This window comes from Colobus angolensis, unplaced genomic scaffold (genome assembly GCF_000951035.1).
Source record: "Colobus angolensis palliatus isolate OR3802 unplaced genomic scaffold, Cang.pa_1.0 Scaffold217, whole genome shotgun sequence".
Lineage (NCBI taxonomy): Eukaryota > Metazoa > Chordata > Mammalia > Primates > Cercopithecidae > Colobus > Colobus angolensis.
Genome location: NW_012115344.1, coordinates 6,567,792 through 6,590,400, shown reverse-complemented (window position 1 = coordinate 6,590,400; position 22,609 = coordinate 6,567,792). Strand labels below are relative to the sequence as shown.

Genomic DNA, 22,609 nt, shown 5'->3' with positions numbered 1-22,609 from the left:
CTTAATGTCATAACTGAGATAATTTTGCCCAATAAAATTTTATCCATCGCTTTGCCAATTTAAATTCTTTTTCCTATCACTCTGGCTGACTTCTCTAACTTTCTACCAGAAAAATAATGAATTTAATACATGGTTATATATATCACTCATATATATAATATATAATACATATCATATGTAATATATATCTATTTCAATTTCTATAATTGATACACATTAATGTTTTTGCACTAAATCCAAAGAGTATTATTAAGCAGATAAAAACCATGTTCTTGCCAATCTTGTTATATTTTAAACCATTTAATATAAATTGTGCCCATATTTATATATAGAATTGTTTAGAAGCATTTAATTTCAGATTAAAAATAAGTTTAAATACTTTAAATAATATTTTGACAAAGCAACAAAATGTGCATTGAGAATTTCAGTCTTAATAGAAAAGAAAATACTCAAAAATTGGTAGAGTTCTGAGTCAAATATGGGCAGGTTTTGAATTTCACAGCTAAATATAACTTAGAGAAATGAAAAACATTTAAGTTAGGAATATTTTTCCCAGAAAGTGAAAAAACAAAACAAAACAAAACAAAAACCATCTCTTTGATCTCATACTATTGATACGCTTTTAGTATTTTTTTTTTCTTCTTGAGATGGAGTCTCGCTCTGTCTCCCAGGCTGGAATACAGTGGCATGATCTTGACTCACCCCAACCTCCACCTCCTAGGTTCAAGAAATTCTCTCACCTCAGCCTCCCAAGTAGTTGGGACCACAGGCGTGTACCACCACACACAGCTAATTTTTGTATTTTAGATTGAGACAGCATTTTACCTTATTGGACAGGCTGGTCTTGAACTCCTGACCTCAAGTGATCCACCTGCCTCAGCTTCCCAAAGTGCTGGGATTACACGCGTGAGCCACCATGCCTGGCCACTTTTAGTATTTTAAATGCCAAAAAGTTCAAAATGTAATAGCCTTAAAATCTAAAGTTATTTAATATAAACAACAACAACAACAAAAAACAGTTTATACTGTCTAACTGGATAATTTTTTAAGAGTAAGAAAACAAATGTGCTAGTTTTGAGTCTCATCTAGTGTGGTAAAGTAGAAATAATAAGAATCCAAGATGATTATTTCAGAAATAAAATTTTCTTAAAATAGACCATTATTTTTATTTACAGTATTAGGATACTTTTACTTCCACTTATATTTGTCAGTATAACTGGTCTAAAATAGACATTCTCGTAGTTAGCAAATGGCACAGAGATATGCACAAACCCTTATATATGACTTACTCTTTGCTAAAAACAGAGTAAGTTGTAAAGAAATATTTGGACAGGTTTGATACTATTCATGTTATTTGGGTGGCAAAGAGTGAAATCAAGCAGCCAGTGCATGCATTATATTGGTTCCCTAGGGTAATACTTCACATGGTGTGGTTTCCAAAGCAGTAGGAGCAATATCACAGAGATATTTCTTAGAAATGCAATTCTAGGGCTCTACCGTAGACTTGTAAGAGAAACTGTGGGGTAGAGCCCTGCAATCTGTTTTAACAAGACTTTCAAATGATTCTGATAGATATCCTAGTTTGAAAAGTAATGATTTAGGACAAAGCAGCATCTGGATGTCCTGCCTACAGGCCTTAGAAAAAGCTTTTGTGTTTTGGATTCCCCGCAAAGGACAGCATTACTGACATTGTGGATGAGACCATTCTTTGGTGAACTTTTAGCATCCCTTGCCTTCTGGCAAGAATAGCAATAAATAATGTGCCTACATATTTACCATATACTCAAGGGTTGGTAAGAACCTAGTTAAGAATCAATAATAGGGGAAAAGGCTGCCTTTAGCCCTTTCATTCTTCACCTTGTATCCACCTCTTTCCAAAGACCTTGACCACACTCTTCCCTCGCTTCCCCAAATCACTTCTGCTGGGAGAAGAAAGAAGGGGTGCTGCTGTTGGTTTATAGAAACACACAACAAAGGAGTAGGGACTACGGCACACAGACTTTTTATTGAAGCCAATTTTTATTAGTTATACATCACTATCTTGTTTTATATTTTTTCCTAATGTTAAGCATCAGTTCATTCTTTTCAACCCCAAATATTTTACACAAAATAAATGGGAAAAAACCAGAGTATTTATATAAATGATCCTCATAAGGACAAGTCTTTACATTTAAAACTTTAGTCAACAATAATAACTATACATAAAGGTTGATAAGAATATCTCACTACTAAGAGGATAATCTGCTACTAGAATTAAAAAATTTCATCTTTCCTAGAAACATCAATTCAATCAGTGATCTACATAAAGAGTTAGAATATACCGGTTCATAATTCTTGTTCTAAGATTTCATAAATTATCATCCCAAGCAATGTCATCTGCTAGCTTTAAAGCCCCCTAGAAAGAAGACACTATAATATCTCCTTCTGATAAAACTCTGGCATTAACTTTTTTCCTTTTATCTCAGCTGAGCAGTACATACACTTGACCGACAGGTTTGAACCGCTCTGCTATCCCTGAGACTGCAAGACCAACCCCTCCACCTCCTCCTCATCTTTAACTTACCTAAAATGAAGATGATGAGAACGTACACCTTGATGATGATTCATTTCCACCTAATAAATAGTAAATATATTTTCTCTTCCTTATGCTTTTTATCACCTTTTCTCAAGCTTACTTTATTATAATACATATAACATATAAAATATGTGTTAATCAACTGTTTAGGTTATTGGTGAGGCTTCCAGTCAACAATAGGCTATTAAGTTTTTGGGGAGTCAAAAGTTATATGCAGATTTTCAACTGCATGGGGATTCAGCGACCCTAACCCCCATGTTGTTCAAGGGTCAGTTGTACTCTAAAGTAGGGGACAAGGGATGAGGGTGAATGGGTGGTAATGTTTAAGGTTTTTATGCACTCTCCCCATATTACTCTCCCTAGAAGATGGTACTTTCATGCAGCTTAAAAGCAAAACTAAGTTCTCAGGTACATTTAATGGGGCCACATTTCTAAGACATCGAATGTGTGAATAAAAGAGATTATAACTGGAACAACACCTAAGCACCTTCTTGTCTTCTTTATCTTATGTAAGGTCATGCTTCTGACTATCTTCCCTCCTACATGATTGATACAGTTATTATGAGCTAGTAGCAACCTCTAATATAGGAACCACCTACCTAAGAACTACTGGAGAACAGAGAGGGCCACGGTGAAATAATGCATGGATTAAGTGGCTTAGGCCAGCTCTGTTCTAGGTTTTAAGGCAAAAGATCATAACCTTCTTTTATACTCAGAGGACAAAAATTCACAAGGCCAAAACAGAGGGTGACTCTGGACTTAACAAAGGAGTCCTCAGGCTCAAACGGTATTTACCCTCATTCATCACACAGAGAAGGAAATCACAGAGGTATTTGAGGCCAAATAGTAAAAGAGTATGCAATAGCCTGGATGTTCTCAGTGAAGTAGAAGACTATTAGTTGAATATTGATGATCACAGCCAAATCTCTTTGTGTTAGGGAACATGATTAATACTAACTAAAACCTTTCATTCTTTACTTTATAAAATTCATTTTGTACAGAATAGCACAAGAATCTGCATGAGAACTTTGACTATACATCTCACTTCAAAGATGAAAATAAAGGTAAACTATCTGGAATTCAACTCAGTAGGTATATTTTTCACACAGATGTGGGTATAGTAATTCTGAAACTACTGTTCACATATTGAGAGACTGACAAAATGAGCAAATGCAATAATGACGTTAAGGGCTATTTTTTTTTATGTTAGAAAAGGCAGATACAGATACTGAATTTGGAAAAAGCAGGAAGAATCCTGTATTATTAGATTTGAATTAGATGTATCTGTATAAACTCACGATTTTTAGTATACATATATATAGATAGATGGATAAAAGATATAGATACATCAGCAGACATTGATGTGTATAGTTGTACATGTATGTGTATGTGTACCTGAATGTATGCACACATCTATTTCCTAATAGATCTATACATACAGGTCCCTACTGAGATGACCTAGAAGCTATAACAGTTCATTAACAATGAGCACACCTAGTGCCCTAATCTTAATTTCTAAATGCCCTTCTGTAGTAAAGGGATCCAGGACTCCTTTGAGAAACAGCTGACTCTACGGCTGGGGCAGGTAAATGACAAGATAAACCTGTAATAGGTCATTATGCCAGAAATTAAGGAAGTCGCCATAGAATGATTGGGGGCGTTTCCAAAGGATCAAAAGTCAGGTTGCCACTCACAACCTGGGACAACTTGAGCATTAAAACTAATAATAATAGTGTTGAATTATAAGTCACTTAATAAAATAAAAATTTATGAGTTAATACTGACGGTAAATAAGGAAATAAAAAGAGGAGAAAAAAACTTTCTTACAGAAGAGTGGCAACTAATAAATATAGAGGGATGACAGTTGAAAATCACCATTTTGTAACTATCATAGGCAAGAAGCATCCAATGAATATAAACTAGTGAGTGCAAGGTTGAAAAGAAACAAGTTATTATATAGTCTCAAAGTATCTTTCTACAAATTACTTATTAATTCAATAAAGCTTAACCAAATAGCACTGTGTGCAAACTGAGATAATGTGCCTCCTGATAGGCTGCACTGAAAAGAATAAAACATTGCATCTGTGATATTCCTGCCCAAAATGCATAACTTGAATCTACTCATGAGGAAAATCAGACAAATCCAAATTGAGAGACATTCTATAAAAATATGGCCTGAACTATTCCAAAAATGACCATGTTATGAAAGACAAAGGCTGTAAACTGTTTCACCTTAATGCAACTAAACGTACCAAAAATCTGTCAGACTATAGGTTACATAACAATGTGTACTCAATTAAACATCCTGTTTGATAACTATACTATAAAGATGTAAAAGAATGTTCTGTTTTGGCTGGGCGCTGTGGCTCACACCTGTAATCCCAACACGTTGGAGCCCGAGGCGGGCGGATCACGAGGTCAGGAGATCGAGACCATCCTGGCTAACACGGTGAAACCCCATCTCTACTAAAAATGCAAAAAAAAATTAGCCACGCGTGGTGGTGGCGGCCTACAGTCCCAGCTACTCCGGAGGCTGAGTTAGGAGAACCGCGTGAACACGGAGGCGGAGCTTGCAGTGAGCCAAGATTGCGCCACTGCACTCCAGCCTGGTAGACAGAGCCAGACTCCATCTCAAAAACAAAACAAAAAAAGAAATGTCCTGTTTTTAGGAAATATTTAAGCATTTAGGAGTCAAAGTGAACAGTGTCTGCAACTTACTACCAGTCTATTAAAAATATAATAATAGGCCGGGCGCAGTGGCTCACGCCTGTAATCCCAGCATTTTGGGAGGCCCGAGGTGGGCGGATCACGAGATCAGGAGATCGAGACCATCCTGGCTAACACGGTGAAACCCCGTCTCTACTAAAAATAGAAAAAATTAGTCGGGCGTGGTCGTGGGCGCCTGTAGTCCCAGCTACTTGGGAGGCTGAGGCAGGAGAACGGCGTGAACCCAGGAGGTGGAGCTTGCAGTGAGCCGAGATCACGCCACTGCACTCCAGCCCGGGCGACACAGCAAGACTCCATCTCAACAACAACAACAACAACAACAAAACAACAAAATATATATATATATAATATATATATATAATGTACATTAAATCCTCAGTTCTCTTTTCTTGAAACTAAAAAATCTCAATTTCAGCCTTTGAAATCTACATGAGATAAAAGAAATTAAAGACTTTCCTAGATAAAGCAGAAATTTGGGACGTTTAAAAAAAGAATCTGTAGTTTCAAGTCATTCAGTTTAATAAAAAATAATTGAGTATCTAGCTCAAGGAGTCCTACATTCAAAGAGTTCACAGTCTACTGAAGAAGAAAAACATCCACATAAATAATTACAGTGTAATAGAAGCATAATATAAATACAAAATATGAAGTATAAGAAATTACAGGCCGGGCACGGTGGCTCACGCCTGTAATCCCAGCACTTTGGGAGGCCAATGCGGGTGGATCACAAGGTCAGGAGATCATGACCATCCTGGCTAACATGGTGAAACCCCATCTCTACTAAAAATACAAAAAAATTAGCGGGTGTGGTGGTGGACGCCTGTAGTCCAAGATACTCGGGAGGCTGAGGCAGGAGAATGGTGTGAAACCGGGAGGCAGAGCTTGCAGTGAGCCGAGATCGCCCATGGCACTCCAGCCTGGCTGACAGATCAAGACTCTCTCAAAAAAAAAAAAAAAAAGAAAAAAGAAAGAAATTACAAAAGGTCCAGCCTAGGCAACACAGTGAGACCTCTGTCTCTACACAAAACTGAAAAATCAGCCAGGTGTGGTGGCATGCACCTGTAGTCCTAGCTAATCGGGAAGGTAAGGTGGGAGGATTGCTTGCACTCAATAGTTAGAAGCTGCTGCAATGAGCTATCATTGAGCCACTGCACTTCAGTCTGGGTGACAGAGTGAGACCACATCTCTAAGAAATAAAAAAAAAAAAGTAAAAACAACAAAAGAGAGAAAGCACTAACAGGATATCAAGAGGTAGTAATTAATGTGACTTCCATATGAGCAAATATTTAACATTCACAATTTCCTAGGCACTGTGCTAATTGCTTTCCATATTAATGCATTGACTGTACCAACAACTCCATAAGGTATACACTATTATCTCCATTCCACAGATGAGGCAACCAAGGCACAGAGAAGATGAGTATCTGGCCATGAGTTATCTAGCTAGGTAGTTAACTAAATTTCAGGCAGGTTGACTCCATAGAGAAGACTTAATGAAGGAAACAGCATTTGAATTGATCCTTAAAAGGCAAATATAATTTCAACTAGCAAGGGGACTGGGAAGAAGAATATTCAAGGCTGGAAGAAAAAAGGAGAGACATGTAAACAGTAAATATAGGTTGTATAAAAGAAACAGTAAAAAGTTCAAGGGATGATAGATAAGATATGGGGAGAGAAACGGGTAAGAGCAGAGGATGGCAGATTGGATAGGCCTAAAAAAAAATAGCTTCTATCATGAGGATTAATACAGCCTTTATTAGTAAAAAGAATAGTTATTGTAATATGCACCCAAATCTTGATGTAATTCAATGAATTCAGTATAAGGAGTCAGTCGTTAAGACATCCAAATGAACCAAGTACCAATAAAATCTTACTATAATACAGGTTGTATTAGAGATTTCTCCTGACAGTACAGAAACATACATCTTAAGAGTGTTTTCATAGTGATCCTTCACATCCCTATATAGTTTTATTTCACAAAGGTCCTATTATCATGCAATGTTTGAAATTACCAGAACTGAAAACAACAAACTTAAAATGCCACAATTCTGCCTTACTTTTACAGACTGTAAACCTTTTAAAAAACAGTGAATGTAATGTGAGTAAACCCTATAGCCCTGCCGTTAGAGTTGCTTCTTTGTCATAATATTATGAAAACAACATGATCCAATTATAGGGATGCAATGAGTAATATATTCCATGGACTCTGTTAGATATTAACTTCTAACCAGAAAAACGACCAGCCATGAATGTTTAATGTGAGATCTCCTTCAGTTCGTAGCTGATGTAATTGTTTGCTCATACTAATAAGTGAAAATATTATTTTGGCTCCAAGTAAATAAATTATGGATAAAGAAAAACATGTGGCACTCAGAAAACTCTGTTTTCATTTCTTGATAAACATAAATATTAATGAAAATTGGATTTTTAAGTTTAGTAAATTCTAAGTTTAGCTTGTTCGAAATCAATATTATAACTTAAGTGGGTACAGTAAAAATCAATTGTAAGTACCATAAAAACATTTAAATTTTTGAAATGTCAGAAAATATATAAAATTAAAACACTAACAAATTATTTACTATCTTTGTATACAATTAATAAAAGACCAAAAATTCAATTTTATTTGTCACAGCATTATGACAAATTCATGTATAACCACAGAAGAGTCTGAATAGCCAAAGCAATCCTGAACAAAAGGAACAAAGCTGAAGGCCTCATACAACCTAATTTTCAAATATACATATATATAATTTTCAAATATATTTATTTAAAAACAGTAAAAACAATTTTATTTTTACAAAATATCTTTGGGGCAGAAATATTAATTCTCCAACATGATCTTCTTCCATACTGAGAGAATTCTAAATTATTTCCTTGATTAACAGAATAGAATAGACCCATGAGATACAGGCAATATTAGGTAGTATCACAGAAAAAAAGAATATGAAAAGGGAAGGCAACTACTTCAAAGAGGATTAAAAATTAAAAGTTATATATGGCTAAATATAAAACTAAAGAATAAGTGAATAATTGAAGAAATTGAGCTATTCTAAAGAATTCTCTATCTAAAAAACACCTAAAATGGTATTTAAAATTAAACAAGCATCCTTTACATGTCTAGGTGGGTTTCTCAGAATAAGGAAAATTTATAGGGCTTTAAGAATATGAGGCAGTAAAAAGTTGGGGGGATTGCTGAAAATCTGTATAATAAGTCTTGAACTGACACTATGGCTGCTCTGAGGGTATTTGCTAATAATAGGGACCCAGACTTTAACAGTAGGACAAAAAGAGGCCAGTCCTTCATCCCAGCATGATGGAGAGTTGGAACAAATATCACTCCCTGAAAGCAGAAACCTTCAAAAGCTATATTCCCTCTGAAAAGACACATGAAAAAAGTTCTACCCAACAACAAAGGAAGATGATAAAAGGTAACTTATCTGTTTAAGTCTCAGTTTTAGATGAAAAAATGTTTAAAGAATCTGTGCTTAAGAAGCCCCTAGCCTCCCATACCCCCACCACAAAAACAGCCTAAACAACTAATAAATAACTACATCACAATAAAAATGACTAAAGGAGAGTGCTGGAGTACATCAAAGAAGTAACAGAAATGCAGGTGAACACAGGAACTCAGGATAGCCGTACAGAGAACTGAAGGAAACACCTGGTCTCCACCACCCCACTCCCCAGCAGGGATCAGATGGGAATTCAGAGGAACTTCTCCCCATGGGGAAAGGCTAGCAAAAGGCAAGCAAAACTATAGTCCTCACTCCAGTAGTGAGGACTATACTTGTTCAAAGTGTTGATCGGTGTACTGAAGCCCAGCTGAGGGAGCTGCCTGTAGTCCACATAGCCGTCTTCCCACAGAGAAGGAGCTGACAGTATGCCTTGCACCCTGGGACCTATGTGGCTACTGCACAATGCCACCTTCAAACTGGAACTACTGTTGGAGTGTTGCTCGGAGGCGAGTACCCACAATATCCCTTCATCTCTGAGGCTAAGCTGCTGCCAAACCACTCTTGCCCAGTGCCCTGACATCCCCAAGCCTAGCTGTGACCAGCTCTTATACCACTCCCTGTGGGTTCAAGCAGTAGTGGAGCTGCTTCATGCACTCCTCCTAGTCCCCACTCACAGCTAGAGCTGAAGCTGCGCACTCATTCCTGGAGAAATGGTGTTCTGGCAGAATCGTTCCATCCCTCAGTCATGTCTGCACCTGCTCTTAGGGGACTGAGCCGAAGCTGCACACTGCCTCTAAGGAAAATGATGGCCTGAAAGAGCTGTTCTAAAAATCTCTCCCAGTCTTTGCTACACCGTGCCTCTCTGGACCAGAACTGAAGCAACACAAGACATCCCAGGTAAATGGGGCTTTGACCAAGAGCAGTCATACCCCTCTGTGTGTGAGTTGAAAAAGTACACAGTCTCTTGGAAAAACAGTACCTTGGCCACCAACTGCAGTCATGTCTTCCCAGTGCCTATGCTGAAGCAGTGTCCTACCTCCTAGAAATAGACCAGTTATGAGTAACAAGATGGAATTAGTAATAAAAAGTCTCCCATCAAAGAAAAGCTTAGGACTTGATGACTTCACAGCTGAATTATACCAAACATTCAAAGAAGATCTAATACCAGTTCTTCTCAAACTCTTCCAGAAAATTGAAGAGGAGGGAATTACTCAAAACTCATTCTATGAGGCTAGCACTACCATGATACAAAAACTAGACAAGAATACAACAAAAAAAGAGAAAATTACACAACAGAAAAAGAAAACTATAGGCCAATATCCCTGATAAAGAGTGATGCAAAAATCCTCAACAAAATACTAGCAAACAGAAAATCCAACAGCACATTACAACACTCATTACCATGATCAAGTGGAATTTATCCCAGGAATACAAGGATAATTCAACATATGCAAATCAATAAATCAGATACATTATATCAACAGAATGAGGGACAAAACTTATGTGATTATCTCAATAGATACACCAAATGCAGTTGATAAAATTCAACATCCTTTGTAATAAAAACTCTCAACAAACTGGGTATAAAAGGAACATGCCTCAACATAATAAAGGTCATATGTCAAACTCATAGCTAACATCATACTGAATGGGGAAAACTGAAAGCTTCTAAGAACTGGAACAAGACAAGGATGCCCATTCTCACCACTCTTATTCACCATACTGAATCCTACTAAGTCCTAGCCAGAACAATTAGGCATGAGAAATAAAGGGCATCCAAATTGGCAAGGAAGAAGTCAAACTGTCCCTATTTGCAGATGACACAATCTTATATATAGAAAAACCTACCAAAAAGCTCTACCAAGAAACTCTTAGAACTGATAAAGAATTTCAGCCAAACTGCAGGATACAAACTCAACATATAAAATTCTGTAGCATCTGTATACAGGAACAACAAACAAGGCAAATGAGAAAAAAAAAATGAATTTAAAGAAGTGAAAGACTTTTAGAGAAAAACTATAAAACACTGATAAAAGAAATTGAAGAGGACACACACAAAAAAAGACATCCATGTTCATGCATTAGAAGAATTAATATGTTAAAAATGATCATAGTACCAAAAGTGATCTACAGATTCAATGTAATCTCTATGAAAATATTAATGACAATCACAAAAATAGAAAAAAAATCCTAAAATTCATGTATAACCACAGAAGAGTCTGAATAGCCAAAGCAATCCTGAGTAAAAGGAACAAAGCTGAAGGCCTCATACAACCTAATTTTCAAATATACTGCAAAGTTATAATAACCAAAATAGTGTGGTACTGGCATTAAAAACAGACACATAGGCCGGGCGCGGTGGCTCAAGCCTGTAATCCCAGCACTTTGGGAGGCCGAGATGGGCGGATCACGAGGTCAGGAGATGGAGACCATCCTGGCTAACACAGTGAAACCCCGTCTATAAAAAAAAAATACAAAAAACTAGCCGGGCGAGGTGGTGGGCGCCTGTAGTCCCAGCTACTTGGGAGGCTGAGGCAGGAGAATGGCGTAAACCCGGGAGGCGGAGCTTGCAGTGAGCTGAGATCCGGCCACTGCACTCCAGCCTGGGCAACAGAGCAAGACTCCGTCTCAACAAAAAACAGACACATAGACCAAGGGAACAGAATAGAGAACCAGAAATGAATCCACTTGTCTTTGTCCATTTGTATATTGCTATAAAGGAATATCTGGGGCTGAGTAATTTATAAAGAAAAGAGGTTTATTTGGTTCACAGTTCTGCAGGCTATACAAGAAGCATAGGGTCAGCATCTGCTTCTGATGAGGGTCTTAGGAAGCTTCCACTCATGGCAGAAGGCAAAGGGGAGCAGGCATCACATAGCAAAGGGGAGCAAGAGAGAGAGAGTAGAGGAGGTACCAGGCTTTTATCAACAACCAGTTATCACGGGAACTAAGAATGAGAACTCACACATTACCATGAGGATATCACAAAGCCAATCATAAGGAATCTGGTCCCATGAACCAAATAACTGCCTTGAGATCCCACTTTCAACATTTGGGTTCAAATTTCAACTTGAGATTTACAGAGGACAAATATCCAAAGTGTATGTCTACTCATTTATAGCCAACTCATGTTTTACAGAGGTGTCAAGGACATTCACTGGGGAAAGGACAGTCTCTTCAATAAATGGTACTAGAAAAAGTAGATATCCATATATAGAATAAAAGTAGACCTTATCTTTCATCATATACCAAAATCCACTCAAAATGGATTAAAGACTTAAATGTAAGACCCAAAACTATAAAACTACTAGAAGAAAATATAAGGAGAATGCTTCTAGACATTGGACTGGGCAAGTTTTTATGAATAAGACCATAAAAGCATAGACAACAAAAGCAAAAATAGACAAATAGAATTATATTGAACTAAAAACCTATATAGCAAAGGAAACAATCAACAAAGTGAAGAGACAACCAGCAGAAAGAGAAAAAATATTTGCAAAGTATTCATCCAACTAAAGATTAATATCCTGAATACACAGGGAATTCAAACAACTAAATAGCAAAAATAAATAAGTAGTCATCAGGAAAATGCAAATCAAACCCACAATATCTTCTCATCCCAGTTAGAATGTCCATTATTAAAAAGTCAAAAAATAACATGGTGAGGATGCAAAGAAAGGGAAACTCTTACATACTGTTGGTAGGAATATAAACTAGTACAGCCATTATGAAACACAGTATGGACTTTTCTCAAAAATGAAATTAGAACTATTATAGGATCTAGCAATTCCACTGCTGGATATATATCCAAAAGAAAAGAAATATCTACACTTAGTGAAGAGATATCTACACTTACATGTTTCTTGCAGCACTATTCACAATAGCCAAGATATGGAATCAACCTAAGTGTCCATCAACAGAAGAAGAGATAAAGAAAATGTGGTACATATATATGATGGAGTACTATCCAGTCATAAAAATGAAATAAATCTTGTCATTCACAGCAACACGGATGAGCTTAGAGGACATTATGCTAAATAAAATAAGCCAGACACAGAAAGACAAATATTACATGTTCTCACTTATATTTGGAAGGTAAAAAAAGTCGGTCTCAAAGAATTAGAGAGTACAATAGTGGTTACTAGAGCCTGGAAAGGACAGAAGTTGGTTAATGGATATAAAATTACAGCTAGATAAGAAAAATAAGTTCCTGGGTTCTACAGCACTGTTGGGTGACTATAATTAATAACAATTCAAATAGCCGGAAGAGCAGATTTCAACTGTCCCTAACACAAAGAAATGATAAATGTGTGAGATGATGAATATGCTAATTACACTAATTTGATCATTACGCATTGCATACATATCAAAATATCACATTGTTCCCCATAAATATGCACAATTATTATGTGTCAATGAAAAAATAATAAATATAATTAAATTTAAACATTTTTTAAAGAAATTTGAAGCTGAAAAACCAACGCTAAGTGGTCTTAAGCCATAGTAGGTATAAGCAAATATAATCCCTTTCTGTGGGAATATACACTTAATCCAGGTCCCACAAGACACCACAGATTGAGGTAACCCCAAATGAATTCACAGTCTAAAATTACAAAACTCACAGGAAAATAAGGTACCAGAAATAAAGTCAACAGAAAAAACAAACAGCAGAATGAATTATACCTCTATGAACATTAACTATTAGAAATAACAAGTACAAAATATAAAATACCGATTATCTATTAGAAATAATAAATATAAAATATAAAATAACTATGTTTAAAAAATTATAAAGAAGAAACAAAAACAAACCAAATATAATTTCCAGCAAAGAAAAATATAATCATTTAACTTAAAACCAAACAATAAAACAATATTTCTCAACAATATTTTAAACAATTGGAGAAAATGGATTATAAATTGGGCATTAGATGATCATTAAAGTTTGTTAATTTTTATTAGGTATGACAATGGCATTGTGATTATTTAAGATATCAATATTTTTAAAATATGAGTCCTAAAGTATGACATGTTACCTGGAATTTTTTTTTTTCAAAATACGTCAGCAAAGAAAAAACAGTAACAAATAAAACAAATGTAGAAAAATGTGAGAAATATTAAATCTAAGTGGTGTGTGTGTATATATAATTTTCATAATAAAAACAAAATGAAAACTCAACTGATAGTGTAATGAGAATGTTAGATAAAGCCAAAGGGAGATTTACAGAATTATTAGACAGATCTGAAGACAGTATCCAAATTATGAATAAAACTTAAAGAGAAAAGAAAACTCACCTTCCTTTGGGCTGACTGCTGCAGGGAGAACATTCCAATCAACAGTCCAAGTAGGGCAAGGGTGGGGAGAAAATATCACTTCAATGCCCTTTTCCTAGAAAAGAAAACAGCCTCTTTCTAAATTAAGGAATTAATATAGTCTTATTATATTCTTGAAGGCTAAAAATTATATTTCTATATTGATAAGGAGGAGGATAAATAGTAATAATCATCAGCTATTCCCTAAAATACATATTTTAATTAAATAAAAATACAATGTGTTGAGTATTTTGACATCATACTATCCTATTTTTTTATATTGAGATAATAAAAAGTAATGCTATTTTAAAATTATTACTAGAAGATCCATAGAAGTAATAAGCTACCTAGAAATATATTGGATATCAAAGAGAAAGTTCAGCTGAAGATGAAAATGTTATCAAAAACAATCCACATAGAAATAATAAAGAACTCTGCATACGTCCATCAAGGTCTCCGTTTACATATATGAAAACCCCCACAGCCTAAAAGCTACCACTTTAACACATACCCCAAAACACCACTCATACTAGTCTTTTATAAGCGTCTTTAATGTCACTAGAGAAAAATTTCTCTGGTTTAACCAAATGGTTCCCAATATTTTCAAGAATTAGAACCACTTTTCAATATATTAAAAAAATTGCAGGATCCTTCTCTGTCTTAGAAGCTGTACATTTGTTTATTTGATCTATGTACAGTGGCATGGCATACGCATGGATTCACAGATCCCTTCCAATCACATTCTAGGCCCATAGTCCACAGTGTATATCTATATCTATATCTATATCTATATCTATATCTATCTATATCTATATCTCTACATCTGTATCTATGTTTAGATATCTCCATGGCTCAGTTACTTTTATCTTTAGGAATAACCTATTCAAATAAAAAATCTCTGAGACTCCAGCATTAAATGCTTTGTATCAGTTTATGAGATTACTTTCCATTACAAAAACTACTTGAATTTGCGTCCCAAAGGAAATAGTACAAAGAATCTTTCATTAAGGCTAGAGATATGGCTATTGGTCTATAAGTCCTGTGCACTCATTTGCCTCCAGAAAGATAAACACATCTCTCTGACATCATCTACCTCTCTTCTATCTTCTTCAGTCTAGCCACACTGCCTTTCTGCTATTTCTCATTTCATTAAACTCATTCTTACCTTAGGGTCTTTCAAAAAACACAACTATATTGAGATATAATTTATATATAATACCACACAATTTATCCTTTTAAAGCATCCAATTCAGTGGTTTTTAGAATATTCACAATTCAACCACTGCCACTATCTATTTTAAGATACTTTCATCATTTCATCATTTCCAAAAGAAGTTGCATATCCACTCAAGAGGTGAACCAGAGGTCCCCTGGTAGTGTAGTCATATAATCAAGACACATCAAAATCTAGACATGCCTCAATAACTTCTAAAATCAACTATATAATCATGTTTCATTACTTAATCAATAGGCCACAGAGCTTAGCTGAAGAGTTAAGGGATTGGTATCCTTACCAAAGTCTTCCTGTCCATTTCTAAATCAGTAAACTCTGTTAACTACAGAACTCAATTACTTCCTAACCCAAATAGGGAAATAAAATGAATATTTTTCCAGTGCAACTCGATGGATAACTTAAATTACTTCATGAATTTTCTATTCAAATAAATCTTCACATCACCTATTAAAAGCAAAAATATTTTTGCAGATCATTCCAAATGTTAGGGAAAGGAAAGCCCATTGTTGAAAACTTTACAATTAGTACTGCTGAAAACAAACTATGCCCCAATGAGAAAAAAATAAAGCATATGCTTTTTCTGTTTTTGAAACAGGGTCTAACTCTGTCGCCCAGGCTTGTTATATAACAAAAACATTAAAATCAAAGATTAAAGTAAAAATAAAATTAAAAGAATTCCAAAATTACAAATTTAAACAAAACCTTGGAAAGTAAATTGAGATATTAATCTTTAATTTCTTTTTTTTTTTTTTTTCTTCCAAGATAAGAGTCTCACTTTGTCGCCCAGGCTGGAGTACAGTGGCACAATCTCGGCTCACTGCAACCTCCACCCTCTCAAGTTCAAGCTATTCTGGTGCCTCAGCCTCCTGAATAGCTGGGACAACAGGCATGTGCCACCACACCCAGCTAATTTTTGTAATTTTAGTAAAGACAGGGTTTTGCCATGTTGCCCAGACTGGTCTCAAACTCCTGACCTCAAGTGATAGGCCTGCCTCAGTCTCTCAAAGTGCTGGGATCACAGGTGTAAGCTACTATGCCCAGCCTCATCTTTATATTTCTTTAACTTGAAATCATTATCCAAACTAAAAAAGGCTGAGACTAAAACTTTACAACAGAAAAAGATTATGTTAAAATAGTACACTTGACCAGGTATGATGCTACCTTGGTCAATATCCTGAATATTAAAAGAAAAAAAAAGAAAGTTTTGAGAAAAATGCTTTTTAAAAGTATATATTGTGACTTACTTGGCTCCAAAAATACATAATACTAAAAGTTTTAAATTTAGTATACTTCACATAAATGAAAAAAGGAGCAGAAATATTAACTGGCAAAGAGTGAAGTAATAAAGCTACAAATAAAATTTATAAAAAAAATGTCAACAAATGATTACAAGTTTGAGCAGAATGCTCAGCAACATTATCACATAAAATTTTTGAAAGAAAATGTTAATAACACAATTAAGTACCATTAACTTGGCCATGGTTGGTCTTGGTCCTCCTATAAATAAAGGATCGCTGTGCTCTTCTACACCTGGGACTTCACTTAAGTTTGCACACTGCTCAGTTGAGATTGTCAACAACTTTGGTAAATGGAGAAATTGGATCCCACACTTAGAAGCTGCTGTTTTTACTCTTGGCACTTCCTGAATCCTCTGGTACCAAGAGGCTAGCAATGGAAATTCTACCAGCTTCTCAGAAAATTTCTTGCAGATAATTACCTAGGTAGGAAAATAATAAAACACATTGTTATATATCTTTTGTTTGTAACAGCTGCATTGAGGTAACTTTACAAACCACAACATTTACACATCTAAATGTATAGTTCAAACAATGAGTTGCAGTAAATGTATGCAGTAATGCAACCATCTAGTTTTAGTACACTTACGTCACCCTTGAAATTTCCCTTGTGACCATTTGCACTCTATCTGTGCTTCCACAGTCAGTTGCAGACAACCACTGATCGGCTTTCTATGTTTACAGTTTTGCCTTTTCTAGAATTTCATACAAATGGAATCATAAAATGTGGTTTTCTTTTATCACTTAGTATTATGCTTTTGAAGTTAATCCATATAGTTACATTGACCAATCATTTGTTTTTTATTAAGAGTAGTAGTCATTCTGTGGATATACTGTATTTTCCTTACTCATTCACTTGTTGATAGATATTTGCATTTTCCCGGTTGTTGGCTATTATAAATAATGTTGCTATACATTATAATGTAGCAGTGTTTATGTGGAACTGTTTTTCATTTCTTTGGAAATCTAAGAGTTAGACTGCTAGGTTTTATGGTAACTGTATATTTAACTTTTAAAGAAATTAAAATCTTCTCCATGGCTGCCATTCCATTTTACAATTCCCACTAGCAATCCATGGAGGTTCCAGTATCTCCACAACTTGTCAACACTTGGTATTATCAGTCTGTTTGATTTTAGTCATTCCTGTGAGTATACAGCAGTGTATCATTGTGATTTTAATTTGCATATCCCTATGACTAATGATGTTGAGCAACTTTTCATGTGATTATTGGCCATTTGTATATCTTCTTTAGTGATGTGTCTTATATGTTTTTAAGACTAATTTCATAGCATAAAAATTGGAGCAATTCAGCAATGCGAAAATGAACAACACAATTAAAATGAGCAAAAGATCTCAGTAGACAACCAAAAAAGATACACAGATGGCAACTAAGTATATTAAAAAATGCACATCACCATATATCATTAGAGAATTATAAGTTAAAACAAGGAAATGCAACCACACACCTATCAGAATGGCAAAAATCCAAAAACTGACAACTCCAAATGATGGTAAGTATGTGGAACAACAGGAACTCTCATTCATTGCTGGTGGGAATGAAAAATAGTACAGCCACTTTGAAAGACAGTTTGGCAGTTCCTTACAAAGGTAAATATACTCTTACCATACAATCCAATAATTGTGCTTCAAATGAGTTGAAAATTTATGCCCACACAAAAACCTGAACACAGATGTTAACAGCATCTTTATTCATAATTGCCAAAACTTGGAAGTAACCAAGATGCCCTTCAGTAGATGAATGGATAAACTGTCGTACATCTATACAATGGAAAACAACCATCAATAGAAAAAGAAGAATATAATAATTCCAAAAAGAATCAACATAAATAACAATGGCATTTGCAAATGTCTATGAATAGTACAATTGAAAATCATTTTGGAAAATTTTACATCTTATATTCAACTGTCTATCATCTTTCATTGGTAGTATATTTTTAACTCTAAGAACTCCTGTGTAATCAACTGCATTCCAATCTGGAAACCCTTTCATCTATAATTCATGGCCATGAACACATTCCTCTGTTCCTGACCTTCAGTATACTTGATAAGTTCTTAACACACTGCATATAGAGAGTTAATTGGACAACATTATATCAAAAACCTAAAATCCTTAACATATACTTACACAAATTAGTTTAAGTGGTTAATGGGGAAAGAATTAAAATCAGTATTAACTTCCTCAACACAAATAATGTAACACTTTTAAATTATCACAATTTAATATCTGTAGTCTATAATCATTGGTGTATTTTGACGGGTCTCAAAAGAAATCTTTCAGCTTACTGCAGAAGTGTAAAAATGGAGAGCTTGTACTATTAATAGTGATCTAAAGTTCCATTTTTTCGTGTGTGTGAAGCTATCTTCTCTGTATGTGAACTATTAGGCAGAATCTAAATGATATTCCTTACCAATAATGTAAGAAGCATCTTTGAGAACCATATTTTTAAAAATTACACAATGAGGTAAGGAGAATATTTTACTAAAGAAAACAGTGAAAAGAGAAAAGAGAAAATTGTAAATATTTAAAACTAAAAAAGATAACTAGCACTATTTGGAAGATTTTTTTTCAAAAGCAGTACTTAAAGTAATACTTTTATTTTTTCAAATTAGAAAAATTTGAAATTGTTCCTCCTGACACAAACTCATATATTTTTGTTTTCCCTTGGTCAGATGCTTTCTCGCTAGCACTACCATCAAATTCTATTTTCTTTAAAATTTAGAGTGTTCTTGCTTCTTTGAGAGGCAACAAATGTTGTTTCCATAGAAACCACTATGTCACACACACATTATGACTTATGATTATGAACAGATAGATAAATAAAAAGGTCAAGTCACAGGAAATCTCTACAAATATATCTAGATGTAATACCAGAGCATGAGACAGAAAGAACAGAAAATTAATAAAAAATTCATACACATATATTATACTGTATTTTATGTGGACTTTAAGATTAAATGAGCACAACTGATTATAAGAACAAGGACTGTATCTAACTCTCTTTGAATACTGAAGCACTTAAAACACTGCCTTGCAAATAATATCCTGTTGAGTGAATAAACAAATGATAAAGAATCCATTTATTTAGAGAATAATTCCCTCAATATTTTTCAAGCTGCTATTTATCACTCATTTAGGGGTTGTGAAATCAACATAGCAGGTTTTTAAAAAATGAAATAGAAAATATCAGAGTACACATCCCATAAGTTATTTTGTAATTATTTATATATTTTTTAACATATTATTTAAAGATACACATTTATTTCTACACTTATTCAACTTGTAAAATGTATTACAATTGTTCCTCAGTATCCATGGAAGATTGGTTTCAGGACCTGTATCAGACACCCAAATCCACGGATACTCATACTCATGTCCTTGATATAAAATGGTGTAGTATTTGCATATAACCTATACACATCCTCTCCTATACTTTAAATCCTAGATTACTTCTAATACCTAATACAACATAAACACTATGCAAATAGTTATTCTGTATTGTTTAGGGTATCATGACAAGAAAAAAGTTGGTACATGTTCAGTACAGATGTAATTTTTTCCAAATATTTTAAATCTGCGGTTGGTTGAATATATGAATGCAGAACACATGGATATGGAGGGCCATCTGTATTTACTGAGTTAAAGTAAAAAAAAGTTTGAAAAATACTCTCTAAGGCACCCTGAGAGCCAAAAAGTTTATTAATTCTCTCAAGAATTCTGAATTGCTTGGAAATAGATTAGGTGCTACGGGAATGGATCTTTAGACATGATAATCACACTATAAATGTTCTCTTTTCCTCATCTTTCCTGTACTCTTCTTTTTAGTGACTTATTCTTATTTGTTAGATGTACGCGGCATCTTTCCTTTCTTTTGAAATGAAGTTGCAATTAAATAACAATAATTCATATTTAAAAGAAATTGAGGAGGTTTACTCTGTGTGACAGGCCACTCCATTTAATCAACATGACAGGCCACTCTACTAATATTCAGACAGCTCAGAAGGTACTGAACCACATTCATTACACTCATGAAGATATATTTAAGGAAGTTGCTAATGAAAACTCTGTGAAATGAAAATTAAATTTCTTCATAAGAAATGATTACCAAATAGTTACCTGGCTCATAAGATCAAAACCATTATAAATATCACAGAGTTCTTTAAGGATAAGAAAAAAAAAAAAGATAATTTATTTTTAAAACAATGGTTTTTAGAAAAACAGTACAGCTACCACAGCAATAATAAAATTTTAGTAACTCTGTAGTTAATTGTCAATAAAGGGCAAAAAAAATTGTCTGAATAAAAAGAGAAGCAAGATGTTGCATCTATTCAAAATATTTCCTCTTTTGCATTCCTTTACAATCACTTATTATATAAAATATTTTGTTATTTTATATCATTTCCTTAGTCATACCTCTTTTTTTGAAAATATACTCACAGATGTTTAGGTGAGCAGTGTAAGCAGAGAAAAAACAGTAAACAACCTATCTAAATGGAAATATAATCCCAGCTTTCTGTTTTTTACTTATAAATTAGAAGTAGTGAGTTAAAGCTAAAAGTTCTTGAGGACCTAATGCATAGAAGAAGACACGGAAAATACAAATTTACTACTAAATAAGTAGCATCTACCATTTTTGCAATATGCCAGCAAAAAGTGAGGTTCTCAATTTTATGCCAATGGGAACAAAGGAAGAGGTATTTAGTTTTGCTAAAAAGTCAATTTCTAAAAGAGGAAGGATTTTACCTAAGCTAATAAAGGTGTGTGTGTGTGTATGTGTGTGTGTGTGTATTTAAACTTAATTCAAAGCATTAGAAGTTAAAATGTAGAAAATCAAATCATAAGTGTTCAAATTACAAGGTTTTATAAAATTATAAAATGCAACCTTTCTGTGTTATAGGAGTACAATAATGTTTTAAATACTTCTGTCAAAGTGTACTTGCTTACTAGTACCACTTGAAAAATAACATACGATCTTCTAGTATTGGAACAGTAGGATTTTGCCCTAGTATAGCTATTCATTGCTACTTCTCCCATATGCTTGATACACTATCTACCAGAAAATTCTAGTAAATGAATTAAAGAGAGGAAAACATGAGTGTACATATTAATTTATTCCTTTTAAATCTAAGACTTTTCAGAGGAGAGGGTATTGTCAGGCCCCTTTCCTTAAGAGGTGCTGAGCCATCAGGGGTTAACTTTGTAAAGTAATAAAGTATTTTCTGAAAAGAAAGAGCTTGCAGCAGGTTTATACATAATACCTTAGCCCTTCCATGTTTGTCTCTGACTAATTAAAACAAAACAAAACAAAACAAAACAAAATACCTCATTAATTCTACTTGTTATTGTTTTCCATCTTTGGTTTTATTCTGTTTACCAGAACTGGGTATTTTCCCTAGTTCTCATTTTGACCCTGAGGAATTCAAACCTTGACTTAGCAAAATTGACTCCTTACTTTTATGTCCTTGACTTTATTCCTGTGACTAAATATTCTGTCCCTAGATTCAGTTTTATGCTTCTGGTAACTTGACCTTGATTACTGATGATGAACTTGATCCTGATTCTGATCATTTGGATGGTCACTCCATTCACCTCCATGTATGTTAATTCAAGCAAAAAGGCTTGCCAACGTAAGCACTCTATGAATTAAAATGACTTCTTTACTACCCAAGATGATTTAAAGGAGAAAAATATAACAAGTATCAAGGCTTTATCAAAGAAAGATGAATTCCTGAAAATATGAGGTGGGCTGATCACAAGGTCAGGAGTTCGAGACCAGCCTGGCCAACATGGTGAAACCCTGTCTCTACTTAAAAAATAGAAAAATTAGCCAGGCATGGTGGCATGCACCTGTAATCCCAGCTATTTGGGAGGCTGAGGCAGGAGAATTGCTTCAACCCAGGAAGCAGAGGTTGCAGTGAGCCAAGATTATACCACTGCACTCCAGCCTGGGTGACAGAGCAAGACTCCATCTCAAAAACACAAACAAACAA

General features: G+C 34.6%; 1 protein-coding gene across 1 annotated transcript in view; it reads right to left on the bottom strand.

The window, feature by feature from the left end:
- Positions 1 to 22,609, bottom strand: part of LOC105512698 (glutathione S-transferase C-terminal domain-containing protein) — a 48,094-nt gene that overhangs the window by 12,517 nt on the left and 12,968 nt on the right. Inside the window, exons 4-5 of the mRNA XM_011943264.1 lie at positions 16,770 to 17,021; positions 14,053 to 14,146 (exon numbers count right to left, since the gene is read on the bottom strand). Of these exons, the coding sequence (XP_011798654.1) occupies positions 14,053 to 14,146; positions 16,770 to 17,021 (346 nt within the window). The remainder of the gene's footprint in view (positions 1 to 14,052; positions 14,147 to 16,769; positions 17,022 to 22,609) is intronic.